At 51.7% G+C, this 17,272-nt stretch overlaps 1 protein-coding gene across 3 annotated transcripts in view; it reads left to right on the top strand.

Moving 5' to 3' along the window:
• The window catches only part of ST8SIA5 (ST8 alpha-N-acetyl-neuraminide alpha-2,8-sialyltransferase 5), a 60,964-nt gene that overhangs the window by 26,309 nt on the left and 17,383 nt on the right, over positions 1–17,272 (top strand). For all 3 annotated transcript variants that reach the window (XM_078435273.2, XM_078435274.2, XM_081790815.1), the window contains one exon: positions 7,836–7,928. In XM_078435273.2, the coding sequence (XP_078291399.1) occupies positions 7,836–7,928 (93 nt within the window). The remainder of the gene's footprint in view (positions 1–7,835; positions 7,929–17,272) is intronic.

Here is a 17,272-nt window from a genome sequence, read left to right as displayed (position 1 = left end):
TTTAGAGGGGAGGTTTCCAGGGCTCCCTGGTGCAGCGCAGAAAGTAAGGCTCCCGCGCGTGCTCTCTTGCGTGGACTCTCGGCACACTGGGTGTGGGGCCCTGCAGACCCACAGGGCGGGGGTGGGGGGGTGGAAAGGAGGAGTGGCAACAGGCTTTTGGCCCTGACCCCCCAGCCCCCACCGCATGCCAGGAACGACCCTCCAGGGAAGCTCGCGCCGACAGCGGATGGATCACGGGACTATCGAGGGTTGTATTCAGAACATCAGGCTTTCTTAGCTCTCCGTTCTGATCCTTCAACCCCCTCTGCAGATTCCCACGGATGGACGAGGAAATGGTGGCCCAGGGAGAGCCAGCGTCCAGCCAGGGGGCCGAGTCAGGTCTCTCTACCACCCGGGGAGGGAGGAGTGTCTCCTCTGGGCAGCTGTGACCTGCAGTTGACAGCCCAGCTCTTCTTGGTTCTCTCTGCACCTATTTGAGAAGACGCCGCAGTCCTCTGAATTGTCAGCCTGCAGTTTCCAGACTCTGGTTTCTGTGCGTTTGCTCTGACGGGTAGCGCGCTGTCTCGAGATGGCAGCTGTTCTGGCCCCGAAATAGCACGGAGCTCACTGAAGAGGAGGGGGTTGCTCGCTGAGAAATCCCCCCCACCCCCCCATAACCGTGGCTTGTCAGAATCAGGGAGAGGGAGTACACTGCAGTCACTGAAGAACATAGGTTCTGGGCTCCTAAAAGCCTGAGGTCCCCTTTCCAGCACCCCCATTTATGAGCTGAGTGACTTTGGGCAAGTTGCTTTTCCACTTACAGTCTGAATCTTGGGTATAAAAATGGGGAAACAATGCCTGTCCTCGTAGGGCTGTCGGGAGAATTAAACAAGACAAAGTTAAAGAGTCCAGTCTCAGACTGCCACATACAGTTGTGCAGGATGGGCACTGCACAAAGATACCCAGCCAAGGAGTCAGGCAGGGTTGACATCCAGCTCACTCTCACTTGATAAATCATGTGACTGGCATGTGGCTTAATTCGTCTGGAGAAAGAGGTACTTTTTCCTAATGTGCACAGAGGTGCCATACCCTCACTGTATTCTTACCCAGTGTGGAATACATAAACCACTCTGTGGTCCTCTGAAACTCTGTACCAGGTTTGAGAAGAGTGCAGGGGTTCAGATTGCTGAGCTGGGGCCGCTTCCCTGCTCTGGGCTGGTGGAGGCTCTTGAAGGACATAGAGACCTCCTTGGGCTCCTGTCCTCTTGAACACCATCAGCACCCGGGGACGAGGGGCAGTGTTAGATAGAAAGCTGCATGCATGCATCTTATCTTGTTCCAGCCAGGTGCTTGCTGGGGCTCAAGTTCTGGGACCTCCAAGAAAGACCCCACAGTCTAGGGTGCCTGCGTGGCTCAGTCGGTAAAGCATCCGTCTTCGGCTTAGGTCATGATCTCGTGGTTCGTGAGTTTGAGCCCCACATCAGGCTCTGTGCTGGTGGTGCAGAGTCTGCTTGGGATTCTCTCTCTCTCTGTCTCTGTTTCTCTCTCTGCCCCGTCCCTACTTGTGCTCTCTCACTCTCTCTCAAAATAAATAAATAAGCTTGAAAAAAAAAAAAAAAAGACCCCATGGTCCTGATGAAGCTCCCGAGAGGGTTCAGACCAACAGGAGGGCCCTATGAGGGGCAGGCTCATGGACAAAGGCTGGCAGGGATGCGTGAGGGCCCCCGGCCATGCTGACAAGAGGCCTCCTCAGCCTGCAGAACTGGGTAGGAGAGCCCGCGTCTGGGTAGGAGGATGGAAACTAACACGCAGGACTGCCGTGGTCACCTCTGAGTTTGTCTTCTCACCTGCTGGCTGGGCAGCCTGGGCTGCCCGGCCCTCCCCCCCCCCCCCCCCCCCCGTGGTCCCTGAGGGCACAGAGGAGGGGGCGGGATGGAGGCAGCTTGGCGCCCGCCCCGGACTTGACTGCCGGAAGCCAAGTGGCATCTGAGATGAGCTGGTCTGAGCGGCCGTGACTATTTATACCCGTGAGGTGCCGAATGTGATGCCGGGGCCCCTCCCTTTGCGCCGGGCAGAGATCGGCTTTCGAGAATTGGACAAAGAGACAGTGACTGACTCACCCTGAGAGGCCAGTGGAGTTCAGAAAGTTGGAGAGACTGCTTCTCTCAGTCTTCTGGCAGTTTGACGGGAAGCTCGAACTGTTTCGTGGGAGATCTAGGACTTAAATAAAGGGGCATCTGTTAGTGCTTTCCAATAGCGAAAGAGTCACAACCCCATTACAGAAAACTTACAAAAGTACAGAAAAGGATTTTAACAGTCATTCACAATCCCATTATTCAAAGAAGCCGCCCATCAGTGCTTTGGTACGGCCCTTCCCTGCGGCCTGTGCATTCACAGATGTATATACCGTTCTTTCGGGAGATCACAGTGCTGTAGCTTGTGTTTCCCATTCAGCATCATCCTGGGAGCGTCTTCCCACGTCATTACACAAGGAGACGGAAGCATCACTTGTGACGTCCGCATCAAAGTCTGCGTCCCCGCCAGACAGGGATTACCGTGCTTTTTCCAGAACGCAGTCTTTGGGTGTCCTGTCAGAAGCGGAGTCCGGAGGGGGGGGGGCTCTCGGCAGTGGTTGTTATGATCTTGCTTCCTCGAGTGTTAGCTTTAGAGCCGGAGACGAAGCAGCGCAGCTCAAAACCGGGTAGGACGGAGACAGGAACAGGGCCATCGGCTCCGTTTTCAGACAGGACACCTGGGGCTGTCGACCCCGGTGTGGGGCGCTTTTGACAACTTGGCTGAGGCACCACGTGGGGTGTTTTCAGGGTAGCTGGGGCTCGGTATCGTCACGTATGGCAAGACTCCACGGAAGTGGGAGTCAATGCCACGACGGAGGAAGACTTTATACTCACAGATCCCTAGACACAGGAGGCACGTCACACCGGAAAGGCCACATAGGGGGCCACCAGGGCTGGTCAGGAGGCAGAGAGGGTGAGAGGGGAAAGTGGGCAAGAGCCTTCACAGGGGTTTCTGGGGAAGAAACAGCTGAGTCAGAGGCACAGGGATTGGTGGACTCTGGGGCCTAAGGGCTGTCCCTAGCTGTGTGGTACCTGGTCCTGGGATGAGATAAGGGCAGGGGGAAAGAGGCCCTGAATGTGAGAGGAGTGGTGGTGGCGGGTTATGAGCTCTGGATTGGGTTGTTTGCGTAGGAAACGTGCGCTCACGGGAGGTTACCGTCTGGAGGGATTGGCTAGCCCCAGGGTCAACAAGGCCCCAGATGTTAAAGCATCCGAAACACATAGCTTCTGCACGGAGACTGCCGCAGAGTTGGGTGATCAGGGACAGTCCCATGTCCGGGCAGAACACGGCATGGGCTTTATGCGCAGGGTGGCAGGGGAGAGGTTTACCCGTAGCAGCGGAAGGAGGATGCCAGCCGGTCCAGATGGCGGAGAAGCTTCCTGAGGTTCGTCGTGCCTGACTCAGCTCTGCCATCAGCCAGCTGAGGTCCAGAAGCAAGTCGCTGACTCTCTGGCCACTCCTGTCCTTTGATGGCAGGAGAAAGGAGAAAGAACGGAACAAACATTTCTTGGGCTCTTGCTGCGTGCCAGCCACTGTGCCGGGGCTTTCCGTGAAATTCTCATCGCTATCTTACCTCAGCCCTGTCACACGTGCACTGCCCCTTTCTCGTGTGTGGATTTCACAGATGAGGAAACTAAGGCTCACAAAACCGATGGGCCTAGGGTGGCTTGGGCCAGGGGGCGGGGGGCGGGGCAGAGAAAGAACGTGACCCCGTTCTGAAGGCCTGTCCACCTAATAGTCACCAGACACGAGGCGCGAGACCATTTGGAGTCACGGCACTGCCTGGTTCCCTGGATGGGTGAGGCTGGGGGTTCAGGAGAGCAGGAGACCGAGTGGAGGCTGGCAGAGGTAAGGCAGGGATGGCCTCATGGAGGCGGCGGAGGGGCTGGCTGATCTTCGCGAGCTTCTTCCTCGTGTCGGTGGATCATTCATCCACAAACTGTGTCTCACTCTGGCTTGGTTAGTGAGTGGGAAACACAGGGAAACTTGGGATCATATTGTCGTGCTGGCTGGGGCCTTGGCTACCACCTAGTTTAAACCGATTGTTTTCAGGAGGAGAAAGAAGAGGCCCAGAGAGGGGAAGCGATTTACCGAAGTCACACAGCTGGGTTTAGAGGCATGTCCACGATGTGTCTGTAAGACCCCCAACCCCCTGAGAGCTCTGGGCTAAGTCTCCCCCGAAATAACCCCTGCACCATTTGAATCTGGAGCTTTTCTTAGCAGCAGCCTGAGACCACGGCTTCAGGTGACCCAGTGGATTCCAGAGGACCTAGTGGCCCTGGCTCTGGTTGCAAACCGTGATCTCCGTGGTAAGATGCCACACCTCACTGTTGTGTGACTGGAAAATGATGTGAGTTACAGCCAAGGTCGCAGGCTTTTCTGGTGGCCTCATGCTGACCCCTTGTTCTTAATTGCAGATAACAGAGCCCATTTAGCTAGTGAAAGCAGAAAGGGATTTATTTAGGGCACGGCTAGCTCGGAATCTTTGGGAAAGCTGAAGAAAGACCGAAGGCTGAGCCTCCCCGAACTGCACCGTGAAACGGGGCCACCGTGAAAGCTGCTGCCCCTGATGTAATCAAGAAGGTGCTGCTAAGCCTGCAGTTTCCAAGAGCCGTGCCCTGTGCCCTTCCGCCACATTCTGCACCCGCAAAACAATGCCTGGAGCCTTGTCATTGTTCACCTCTAACCCAGCTCTGAGTCAGTCTCGTGCAAATGCTTCTGATTGGTTGAACCTAGATTATATCCAAACCCTAGCTGCAAGGGAGTCTGGCAAATGTAGGTTTTAGCTTTCTGGCCTGTAGCGCAAAAGGTACAGAGGTAGCAAAGACAGAGGCCCCGTGTTTGAGATATTCACAACACAGTTTGCAAGGGGGAAATGGATATATAAACAGACTATTATAATACAATGTTATTTCCTCTAACTAAGAACAAAGGGACCCCAGGACCAGGGGTCAGACAAGGCTTCACACAAGTAGGGGCATTGAGCTGGGTACTGAAGGATCAACATGGGTTTGCCAGATGAGAAAGACAGAGAAAGGAGTTTCGAAACATAAGGGAAACAGAGAGAAAAGGGGAGGGGGAGTGCAGTATTTTGGGAATCCTCAGTGCCTAGTTCTTATTAACGCTGCTTCAATTCTTTTAAGACGTGAGAACAAGGAGCCAATTTCATTTTGCAAATAGGAGCCAATTTGTTCTATAAATGTTTTAATATCTGGGGTGCCTGGGTGGCTCAGTCGGTTAAGCGTCCAACTTTGGCTCAGGTCATGATCTCACAGTTCACGTGGCTCAAGTCCCGCGTCGGGCTGTGTGCTGACAGTTCAGAGCTTGGAGCTTCCTTTGGATTCTGTCTCCCTCTCTCTCTGCCCCTCACCCTCTGTCTCTCTCTCTCTCTCTCTCTCTCTCTTTCTCTCTCTCTGTCTCTCAAACATAAACATTAAAAAAATAAATAAATGTTTTAATATTTAAAAATATTACTTAAAATTAGTTAAAACTATAACTTTAAAACTTAACTATTAAATTATATGAAAATTAAGAGCAAACATTTTAAAATACATATTTTAAAGTATTAAATATATTGTTGTATATAGAAGTTATTTAAAATACAAATATTTTTAAAAAGAAGCCAGTTTATTGGGTAAAATGCCTTTCTGTGTCTAAAGCAGCACATCCATGAGTTTGTTCATGTAAAATCCATGAGAACACATGTAGAGTAATGGCCACCACGTGTTGGGAAGTTTTCTGGGGAATGCTGAAGAATGACTTTATTTTCGATCGTTGGTCATGGTCCACAGGGCCCCCAGGAGCAGCCCTGGGACACCTCTCTCACTTCTGATTCTCCAGAACTTTCTGTCTCAGGCTGTTCACCCACAGGTTTCTTGATTCTGTGGTGTTGAGCTGTTCTGGGACCCCCCAGCCTAATCTGCCCCTTCCTTCCTTCTTTCTTTCTTTCTTTCTTTCTTTCTTTCTTTCTTTCTTTCTTCTTCCTCTTTCCTTTTTCTTGCTTTCTTCCTTTCTTCCTTTCTCTTTCTTTGTCTTTCTTCCTTTTCCTTCCTTCCTTCCTTCCTTCCTTCCTTCCATCCTTCCATGTTTATTTATTTTTGAGAGAGAGAGATGGGTGGGGAGGGGCAGAGAGAGACAGGGACAGAGGATCCAAAGCAGGCTCTGTGCTAAGTGCAGAAAGCCCAATGCAGGGCTCGAGCTCACAAACCGTGAGATCATGACCTGAGCTGAAGTCAGACACTTAACTGACTGAGCCACCCAGGCGGCCCTGCCCCAGCCCTTTCTTAAAAAGAAAAAAGAAAAAAAAAATTAAATTATTTATTTTTGACAGAGAGAGAGACAGAGCATGAGCAGGGGAGGGGCAGAGAGAGAGGGAGACACAGAATCCGAAGCACGCTCCAGGCTTTGAGCTGTCAGCACAGAGCCTGACGCAGGGCTCGAACTCACAGACTGTGAGATCATGATTTGATCACTGAGCCACCCAGGCACCCCTGCCCCTGCCCAACCCCTTCTGAGCAACCTCCAGAGAGAGGCCACTCCAGAGAGAGAGAGGCCATAAGGAGAGGCCCCGTCCTGCCTCTGGCCGAGCCCAGCAGTGAACTGCTGTGTTTCGTCTGCAGGAACCCTCCCCCCACCCAGGCCCTCTTCCTGCCCTGGGCTGGTGAAACTTCAGGTGCGAGGAGGGTGTTTTAAAGGTCTCCTCACCCGGTGGCTGCGGGAGGCCACAGGGCCCTTTTCAGGGGCCACCAGCTGTCCTCGGTGGAGCGTGGACAAGAGCAGCCTCAAGTCAACGTGTCGGTTCATGCCCCAGCTTTGCCACCTACCACTCTGGGCCAGCGAGTCAACCCCTGGGGCTTCTTCGGGATGCTTGCGATGGTCACTTGCCTCGTAGGCTGGTTCTAAAGATGAAAAGGGAGCGCAGGGCAAGCGTGTGGCCCGAGGAAAGGGCTCGGCAGGCGCTGGCCGAAATTGGCGTTATCCTGCGTGGAGCTGCGGAAGGGATCCTGAGGTGGCTCTGGCTGGGGGAGCCAGCCAGCCGGTGTTGGAAAGGGCGTGTGCCCCTCTGCGGTGGGACCTGGCTCGAGCCTGACCCTGCCCGAGCCTGACCCTGCCCTACCGCTGGTGTGCCCTGGAACTCTATCTGTTTAGCCTCAGTGTTCTCAGCTGCCAAATGGAGAGAAAGAAACGTCAGTCTCACCCAGTCACGGTGTGAGCATGAGAGTCAAGGGGGCTAATGAGTGTAGCAAAAGCAGAAGATCTTGGCCGTGTTTGAGGCTGTCCCGTGTGGCACTTGCCCAAGGGGAGGAGAAAGGGGCAGGAAAGGGCAGGACCGGTTGAAAGTCTGGGTCTCACTGCCCAGACTCCCAGCACTGCCTCCGGCAGGGGCCGATCACAGGAAGCTGGAGAAGGACACGGTACTCAGAGCGTCCCCCCCCTTCCCTTCTCCTTTGCAGCCACTAGTTTGGAACCCAGCCTGCTTCAGAATGCCATGATTTGCCACGATGAGTTCGTGCCTCGTAAAGGCATAGCGTAAAGGCATGCCTCGTAAAGGAGAGCGGGGTGCTCTGAGTAGTCAGCCACCCGGCGATCAAGCCAGAGGGCCCCCGAGGTCCTGGTGCCCCCTCCCACTAGGTCATCTGCTGGGGTGGCATTGATGTGCTGTATGTATTTGACCGGGTAATAGACCCACCCCACCCCCACCCCCCAACGAGAACCCCGCAGTCCCCCAAAGGTCTGGCCGGCTTCTCTGCATAGTAACCTCTGTCCCTGTTGGTTCCCAGGTACTTTGAGTTTTACGAGGGCCCGTTTGAGTATAACTCCACAAGATGCCTGGAGCTGAGACACGAAATCTTGGAAGTGAAGGTGCTGTCCATGTGAGTGTGGCCGGGGTGGGTGGTGGGTGACGGTGCACGTGGGATGGGGCAGGACCAGGGGGCAGGGTGGGGCACGGGCCGAAGGAGACAGGAAGGTGGCTGATCTCAGCAGAGCAAGAATTAGGTCCTCCTTTCCCCTCCCCCCCAGGGCCTCTGGCATTTGGAGAGCAGGGATAATTGCATTTAATGAAAAAAAGGCCAGGTTTGCAAGTCCCCAGAACTCTGGGGATTCAGTCCCTGTCTCGATTTCCAGTCTCCGTGATATCATCGCCGGGTTCCTCTTGTACAGAAACCGAAGAGGGCACAGGAGCATCTCACCTGAAATGCAGTACTCCGAGCGGAGGCTTTAAGCATTGCCCTTTGCTATTGCCTTTTAAAAATTTTATATTGATTGATTACATTTCTTACCAAATGTCGGTGTTGGAGTGATACAACATTCAAGTAGTCCAAAAAGGTACACAGTGACGATTCCCCTGCTCAGAGCCCCCCATTTCTTGTCAGAGGCGACCAGCGTGTCCTTGTGCGTCTTCCGGGAGAGTCTGCGTAAACCAGCCTCGCGCATGGATCTATTTCTTTTTTCTCGTTTTGCACACATCGCGGAAGAACTGTACTTTCTGCTTCGCGCTCAACAATACGGCGCCTATGGCTCTTTTATAAGCCACGGGAGGGGAAGCGCATCCTGTGCGGAACATTTCAGCGTGTGTGCTCACCCCCCTCCTTCTCTCCCACACGGGACCACCATGAGTCCGTCGTCCCCCCTGAGAGGGACTTTGTTGTGTGAATCACGATACTTAATTTCTTAATTTTTTTTTTTAACGTTTATTTATTTTTGGGACAGACAGAGACAGAGCATGAACGGGGGAGGGGCAGAGAGAGAGGGAGACACAGAATCGGGAGCAGGCTCCAGGCTCTGAGCTGTCAGCCCAGAGCCCGACGCGGGGCTCGAACTCACGGACCCCGAGATCGTGACCTGAGCTGAAGTCGGACGCTTAACCGACTGAGCCACCCAGGTGCCCCACGATACTTAATTTCAAATAAAATTCCTCTGTGTTTGGAAGCGGTTCTAGCTGGATGTGGAAGGAATGTGGTTTATTCGAGGTCAGGTGGTGTTGGATCCTCTTGTGGACTCGTGGGCCCCTGCTGTGATCCCTGGGACCACTGTCCGTGGCCCACGGGCAGGAGCCACGGCTCCTTTAGCTATTTGACATGATTTCCGTGTGGTGTGGAAATCAGGTGAGAGCATGGTCCCCGGGGTCTGGCAGGCCTGGGATCTTATCAGCTCTGCATCTTTATACAAATTACTTAACCTCTCTGAGCCTTTTCTTACCTATAGAAATTGGGACACTATTACTTAGCTTTGAAGGGTTTCCATAAAGACTAGATGAAATAACATGTGAGAGCAGAGAGCCCACATCCATAGTAGCACACAGAGGTGCTCGATAAACAAATAAATGTGTCTCCCTCCCTCTTCTTTCCTTTTTGGAGCCACCACCAGCAGCGGCAGCTTTTCTGGGCTGTCATTCAGAATCCTTAAGCTTAGTAGCTGCAGGAAGGCTCCAAGAAATCCAGCTGGGACTAACTGCATTGTTTCTGGTCCCTGTGCTAACCAAGGGTCTACGTAACCCTCTCTAGAGGTCAACGTGTGAGGCAGCTCAGCCTCCCATCAACACCACACAGCCCTCGGCTGCACGCATCGTGGTCTCCGCTCTCATGGAGCTCACAGCCCGGCAGGGAAGCAGACATTAATAACTACCCTAGAGAGACAAGGGGATGGCAGGGAGCTTGACCTGGGCTCGGGTGGGGAGGGGGTTGTCAGGCAAAGCTTCTCTGAGGAAGGGATGCCGGTGCTCCCATTGGACGAGCAATAGGAATTAAGTAGGCCAGGAAGGTTCCAGACTGAGGTTCCAGTCTGTGCAAAGGCCCTGTGCCAGGAGGAAGCCTGCTGTGTCCCAGGCTCCGAAGGGGAGCTTGAATGCCAGTGTGAGAGGGGGACCCGGAAGCCATGTGGCTGGAGGGGCAGATGGGGGCCCGACCTTGTGAGGCCTAGCAGTGTGGTCTGGGATCCAGATTCTGTCATCATCTGAGGGCCAGGGGAACCCGTGAGAAAGCTTCAAGCAAGTGGCAGTGCAGGTGCATGTGATGTGCTTGGTTGAGGACTTGGGATTTAGTGGCAAATGTGGCCACCGGGACCTCAGGCGCGAGCCAAATTCATCAGCTCCTAAGCAGAGATCCTTTGTCTTTTCCCAGAATTCAAAGACCTCAGGCCCTTAACCGTGTCATTCTGGAAAGCCAGAGCGCACCTGTTGACAACACTCCTTAGTGTTTTCAAAGGCAAATAATTACTTTTTAAATTACACAACGCAGATAGTCTCTTCATGGTTACTTCGTGGTCTAGACTCAGAGATCTGAGAGACCCGTGAGTTGGTCATCCTTCTACGTAACTTCCTGTTCCACAGGCCAGGGGCCTAAACAACGGAACTTCATACGCCACAGTTCTGGAGGCTAGAGGTCTGAGAGCGGGGTGCCGACAGGGACGGCTTCTTCAAGAGGCCTCTCTCCTTGCCTTGCAGATGGCCGCCTTCTCTGTCTTCACACGGGCTTCCTCCTGTCCCTCCTGTCTGTGTCCTAATTTCCTCTTCTAATGAGGACGTCAGTCATATTGGATTAGGGCCCACCCTAATGACCTCATTTTAGCTTAACTACCTCTGTAAAGACCTTGTCTCCCAAGACTCACATTCTGAGGTCTCAGGGGTTAGGATTTCAACATATGAGTTTTGAGGGAGAGATGATTCAGCCCATAACAGTCTCTGTTGCAGCTTCCATTCGGGGACCGAAGTCAAAATGACCCAGGCCCTACACCACAAACATGGTGGGGTGGGAGGGAGGAACCTCGCGCTTCCGTGATCTGTGCAAACCTTTGTCCCTTGTCGTGGATGCGAGTTCGGTGCTCCGCATGTTTAGCTGGAGCTCTCATCCCTGCCCTCGGGCGCCCTCTCTGGTCTCCTGAGCTGAGCAGCCGTCCGAGCTGGTGACCCCTGGGCCTCGCACTACCCCATTTCTTCCAGGGCCCTGGCCCCCCTGTGGTCCCCGGGCTCTGAGAGGAGAGGCAAGACAGAGGCTCTTTGCGGGGCATCGGCGTGAGGCTGGTGGGACGGTTGGGAGCAGCGAGCCTGCTGTCTGCCAGCCTGGCTCTGCGAGCCTCAGTGGGCTCTCCAGGGCTGAAATCAGAGAGCCCAGAGGCCGGCCTCTGATTCGGATGGTTCTGGCATCACCAGGGCACCCGTGGGCTTTACTGTGCTCTGGCCCAGAGCCTTGAGCGGTGCTCGCAGTGGAGACTCTGAGTCACTGGGGAAAGGTTAAATCGCCATCTGTGAACGGAGGGGGCTGGACGGATGGGCCGCGAGGCCCTTTCGGCATAAGAATGTCAGCTGGCATTCTGAGGAGACAGGGAGGGGTGTGAGTCATCTGGGAATGATTCCGATCCAGAATTGCTCGGAACGCTGGTAGAAACCAGTCAGCCGGAAAATTCCCACATGGAAAAGGCCTCGGTCCCTGACAATGTCAGATGCAAGAGGAATTACTCCATGGCCATTTATCATGAAATGCATTGTCACGAGGGCTTGTACAAGTTATTTGTTTGCATGTGATCATTCTAGAGTCTCTTTATTTTAGTTTGGTTTAGTTTTTAATTTTATTTATTTATTTATTTATTTATTTAGAGGTTCTTTATTTTTAAGCCAGATGGGGGTGGTACCTGGGACGTCTCCCTGGGGCCTCTCATGCCACTCCTCCTCCATCTTTCTGGGGCGGGCAACCCTGCGCTGAACCCGGGAAGGGAGGCTGGGAGCAAGGGTTCTTCCAAGGGCTGAGAGGCCCTTTGGCGCCCAGACCTCTCTGGGTCCCCCGAGCGAGCGTGACCCTGCACGGGCTTAGGACGTGTTTGTTACATGAATGAGCGGATTGGGCACGTGTATACCCGAGAACTGGGTGGAGACGGGAGGCCATCAAGAAAAGGGGGAGAAAGAAGAAGGAGAACAGAGATGATGGCCCTTATCACCTAGTCATTACCCTCATGGAAAATCAAGTAGGATACAAAAGCTGGTGATAGTAAAAGGCCAGGTCCCTGCTGCACACCTTCTTCCACCCACCCTGCTCCTTTGACTCTTGGCTGTTTCTTCCTGTAATTACTTCCACACCTATCGGTGATACGCACCTGCTGTTATTTCTTGACCCACCGACCTACCAAGTTTGCACAGCGTGCACTCGCCTCCTGCCTCAGTGGGTGAGGATTCGGCCCCCTTACACCTCCCCTTTACACCCCCCCGGCCTCCTCCCCTCTCTTCTGGGTTGAGAGATATTGCTATTTTTAGTTCTTCTGTCTATAGATTGCCCGAGGAACCTGTTTCTTGTTCTACCAAATACTGGCAGTGTCTCTTGATCCTGTACTTTGTGAGATGAGGCTATTAAAATTATCCCCTTATTTTGGTTCCAGCCTCTGGCTCCAGTCACCCACGGGTTTACCTTTAAAAGGTCAAGGCTGATAACATTTACATTCGGTTTGTACCCATAATGAGTCGTTTCGGGGTTTTCTCGATAGGTTGACTCTAAAATTTCAAGATCAGAAAATAGTGATTCTGCTTCCTTCCTTGTACGCTCCCCTTCCCCCTTTTTCCTGGAGCTTCTTGTCATTTTTTCCCTCTTGAACTCTTTGTCTCTTTTATGCCCTATTTTGGCTTTTAGCCTGCCTCTCCCATCAACCAGGCCTTCCCCTCAGCTTTTCCCTTCATCGTCTTGCTCCAGCGTGGACGGGCTGCTCTCTTGGTGGGTCACACGTGATTGTCCTGGGAACTTCCCTCCTCTGCCTCCTTGGGTTGGATTCACTTTTGCTTGGAACCCATAGCTGCTGCTTGTTTCATTTTGCCAAAAAATGATGCATCAGGGGTAAGGGTTTTGAGTTCTTTGAGTTCTGTGTCTCAATGAACTAATTCTACCTTTATACCTGATTGTTGGTTGGACGGGGTTGGTGTTTTAGGGGCGAGTCATTTTCCTGCAGAATGCCGACGGCTCTCCCCATCACCTTTGGGCATCCTGGGCTAGAGGAATGTGTTGCTAGTCATTCCTTTGGAGGTGACCCGTTTTCTTTCCTCTGGAGTGTTTCCGGAGCCTGTGGTTCTGAAATGTCCCAGTGGTGTCCTTCGGGATAGACACCTGTGGGGACCTCTTAATTTGGGGCTCATGTCCAAACTCTTAAATGTTCTTTTGGATTTTTAAAAATATTTCCTTCTCTCTATTCTTCTCTACTCCCTTTTTTTTCTAGTCCCTCTAAGAGTTGTACAGTGGACCTTCTGCATCGCTCATTTGATCTCAGCTTTTCTGTCCCTGCCCATTGTTTCCACTTTCTGAGACGAGTCCTTGACTTCATCTTCCAGCTCTTTGAGCAAACTTGTCCCCCCAAGAGCTCCTTCTTTGTTCTGAGTGCAGTCTATTCCTGTCTTTAAGGATGCCGTGTCTTCTAGACTGTCTCTGGAGACACTAAGTAGAATATTTTAAAGTTGTGTTTTGTTCCTCCAGCATTTTTCTCTTTGTATATTTTTTTAAGGGAGGGGGAGAGTCACAGAGGGGGTAGGGGGTGGAGAGAGAGAGAGAGAGAGAGAGAGAGAAAGAGAAAGTCCAGCAGCCTCCATGCTCAATATGGAGCCTGCCATGGGGCTTGATCCCATGACCCTGGGATCATGATCTGAGCTGAAATCAAGAGTTGGATGCTCAACAGACTGAGCCACCCAGGTGCCCCCTCTTTGAATATTTTAACTAATGGTTTGTCTTCTGTTTCCATCCAGTTGACCAGGTGATTCTAGGTTATCCATATTTAAATTTAGAACAATAATTATAGGTTATCCATATTTAAATTTAGAACAATAAAAAGCTGATAGAAACTTTCCTTAAGAATTGTTGTTGGAGGGGCGCCTGGGTGGCTCAGTCTCCGTTTGAACGCGTCCCACTCTTGATTTTGGCTCAGGTCATGATCTCATGGTTCGTGGGATCGAGCCCTGCGGCAGGCTCTGCTTTGACAGCACAGAACCTGCTTGGGACTCTCTCTCTCTCTCTCTGCTCTTCCACTGCTCTCTCTTTCTCTCTCTCAAAATAAATAAACTTAAAAAAATTAAATAATAAAAGAGTCACTGTCGGAGAGGCTGCTCCTTTTGCTGCTAGAATGTCCAGATCTTTTCCCTGGGAGTGACCGCTTTTGGTCTTTTGTTTAGGGACTGACTGACAGTCTGGTTCAATCCCTCCCCTCCCTTTGCCGGACACTAAATATTTGGCTGCTCTGGGGGTGGGTTCGATGGTTCCAGATACAGACTTACAAATGATGCTCATTTCAGCACCATGCCCCTTCCCCACCCTCCACCCCTCTTTAAAATATCCCATGAGGTTGGACTCTGTCTCTGGGCTGTGTCACCCCTCCTAATGTCCCCCCTCCTCCTTCTACACACTTGTCAAATCTCTCTTCCATTGGACTCCCCCCATCCCGGTCATTCTATTCATCTGGAATATTAGTGGTATCTTGGGAGAAAGGAGATAAGAGCCTGTGATCAACCCCTCATCTTTAAAGTCAAGATGATCTCTGCTTTGGTAAAGCAGTTTATAAAATATTGTTATGCATATTATCTCATTTGATCTTTCTGACAACCCTTGAGGTTAGCAGGGCAGAGATCACTGTATCTGTCTTACAGATAAAGCACCTGAATCTCAGAGAGATTAATGACTTGTGTCAGGTCACAGTGCAAGTTGGGGCAGAGCCAGGATTCAAGGTTGGGTGTTCAGGCCCCAGGCTTGGTCCAGCGTGTGACAGGCATTGGAGGCACATAGAATGGGGCCCAGACACTGGTAACAGTTGGAACTGGGACCCTGGCCTCAGTCTTGCCAGGGCTGTGTTTCTAGAAGGTGTTTGGAACATTGGCCACGTAGGGCACTGCTCTAAGGGCCTGGAGGTTGCAGGGTGCAGGGGAGGGAAGCAGTGGGTGAGCCAGGGTGGGGCTGTGTAATGGCACCCTCGTCTGATGTCACATTAGCCTGAGATGTGACGGTTGCTGTGGGAGCTTTGGAAAAGCCAGAAGGAAGGCATCAGGATGGAAGGCTGGGTTCCTTCCAGCTCCTTAAAGCTACCAAGTAAGTTCCCAGCCTAGTGCCTTTGCACTCACTTTTCTCTTTGCCTGGAATACTCCTTCCCCCAGATAATTTGCATGGCTCACTCCTGATCATTTCAGTTCTGTGTGCAAAGTTCGCCTCTTCGGGGAAGGCTTCCCTGACCAACCCTTCTGAAGCAGTCCCTTGTTGGTTCCTTGGCCTTGCTTCATTTTTCTTCATGGCTCTATTAGCTGTTTTCTTTTTCTTAATGGGCGAAAGAACACTTCACATGAGATCTACCCTGTCAACAAATGCTTAAGTGTTTAATACGGTGTTGTTAAATGTAGGCACTAAGCTGTACAGCAGATCTCTAGAACTTAGGCATCTTAAATAACTGAAACTTTATATACATCGAACAGCAAGCAGCTCACCATGTCCCCTTCCCAAAGTCCCTGGCAACCACCGTTCTCTTCTCTGTTTCCATGAGATTGACTATTTTAGATACATCATGAGCAGAATCATGCTGTATATATCCTCTGTGACGGGCTTCTTTCACTTAGCATAACGTCCTCCAGATTCATCCAACTTGTCACATGTGACAGATTCCCTTCTTGTAAAAGGCTGAGTGGTATCCCATTGTACGTCTATAACACGTGTCCTTTATCTGGTCACTCGTCAGTGGACATTTAGATTGTTTGTCTTGGTTACGTTGACTAAGGCTGCAGTGGACATGGGACCGTACGTCGCTCTTTTAGATCCTGATGGCCATTCCTTTGGATATATACCCAGAAGTGGGACTGCTGGATCACGTGGTTGTTCTTTTTGTAATTTTTCGAGGCACCTCCGTATCATTTGCCGTGCTGTCTGCACCGTGTTACCTTCCCACCAACGCTGTGCGAGGGCTCCTTCTCCACATCCTCGCCAACACTTGCAATCTTTTGTTTTTATTTTTTTGGTTTTTTTTTTAAAACATGTTCATTTATTTTTGAGAGAGAGAGAGCGAGAGCAGGTGCGAGGGTGTGTGTGAGCCAGGGAGGGGCAGAGAGAGAGAGGGAGACAGAGGATCTGAAGCAGGCTCTGGGCTAACAGCAAGAAGGAGCCTGATGCGGGGCTCGAACTCACGAATCGCAAGATCGTGACTTGAGCCGAAGTCAGACGCTTAACCAACTGAGCCACCCAGACGCCCCTTTTGTTTTTTTGATATTAGCCATCCTAACAGGTATGAGATGATATCTCATTGCAGTTTTGATTTTCATTTCCCTGATATTTAGTGATGTTGAGCACCTTTTCATATGTCTGTTGGCCATTTGTATGTTTTCTTCGGAGAAATGTCTTTTCAATTCTTGTGCCCATTAAAAATTGTTTTTTAATGTTTTATTTATTTTTGAGGCAGAGAGAAACAGAGCATGAGTGGGGGAGGGGCAGAGAGAGAGAGAGAGAGAGAGAGAGAGAGAGAGATACAGAATCTCAAGCAGGCTCCAGGCTCTGAGCTGTTAGCACAGAGCCTGATGCAGGGCTCGAACCCATGAACCGTGAGATCATGACCTGAGTTGAAGTTGGATGCTTAACCAACTGAGCCAGCCAGGCACCCCATCTTATGCCCATTTTAAAATCAGGTTATTTGGAGGTGCCTGGGTGGCTCAGTCAGTTAAGCGTCTGACTCTTTTTTGTTTTTAATTTTTTTTTTTTTAACATTTATTCATTTTTGAGAGACAGGGTGCGAATGGGGAGAGAGAGTGCGCGAGAGAGAGAGGGAGACACAGAATCTGAAGCAGGCTCCAGGCTCCTAGCTGTTAGCACAGAACCTGAAGTGGGGCTCGAACCCACGAATCGTGAGACCATGACCTGAGCCAAAGTCGGACACTCAACTGACTGAGCCACCCAGGCGCCCCAAGTGTCTGACTTTTTTTTTTTAATTTTTTTTTTATCGTTTATTTATTTTTGAGACAGAGAGAGACAGGGCATGAATGAGGGAGGGTCAGAGAGAGGGAGACACAGAATCTGAAACAGGCTCCAGGCTCTGAGCTGTCAGCACAGAGCCCGACACGGGGCCTGAACTCACGGACCGCGAGATCATGACCTGAGCCAAAGTCGGCCGCTTAACCGTCTGAGCCACCCAGGCGCCCCAAGCGTCTGACTCTTGACTTTGGCTCAGGTCATGGTCTCACGGTCATGGGATTGAACCCTGCATTGGGCTCTGCGCTGAGCGTGGAGGCTTC

This window comes from Panthera onca, chromosome D3, assembly GCF_046562875.1.
Source record: "Panthera onca isolate mPanOnc1 chromosome D3, mPanOnc1 haplotype 2, whole genome shotgun sequence".
NCBI lineage: Eukaryota > Metazoa > Chordata > Mammalia > Carnivora > Felidae > Panthera > Panthera onca.
Note: the sequence above shows the minus strand (reverse complement) of the source record. Positions and strands in the feature narration are given on the sequence as shown.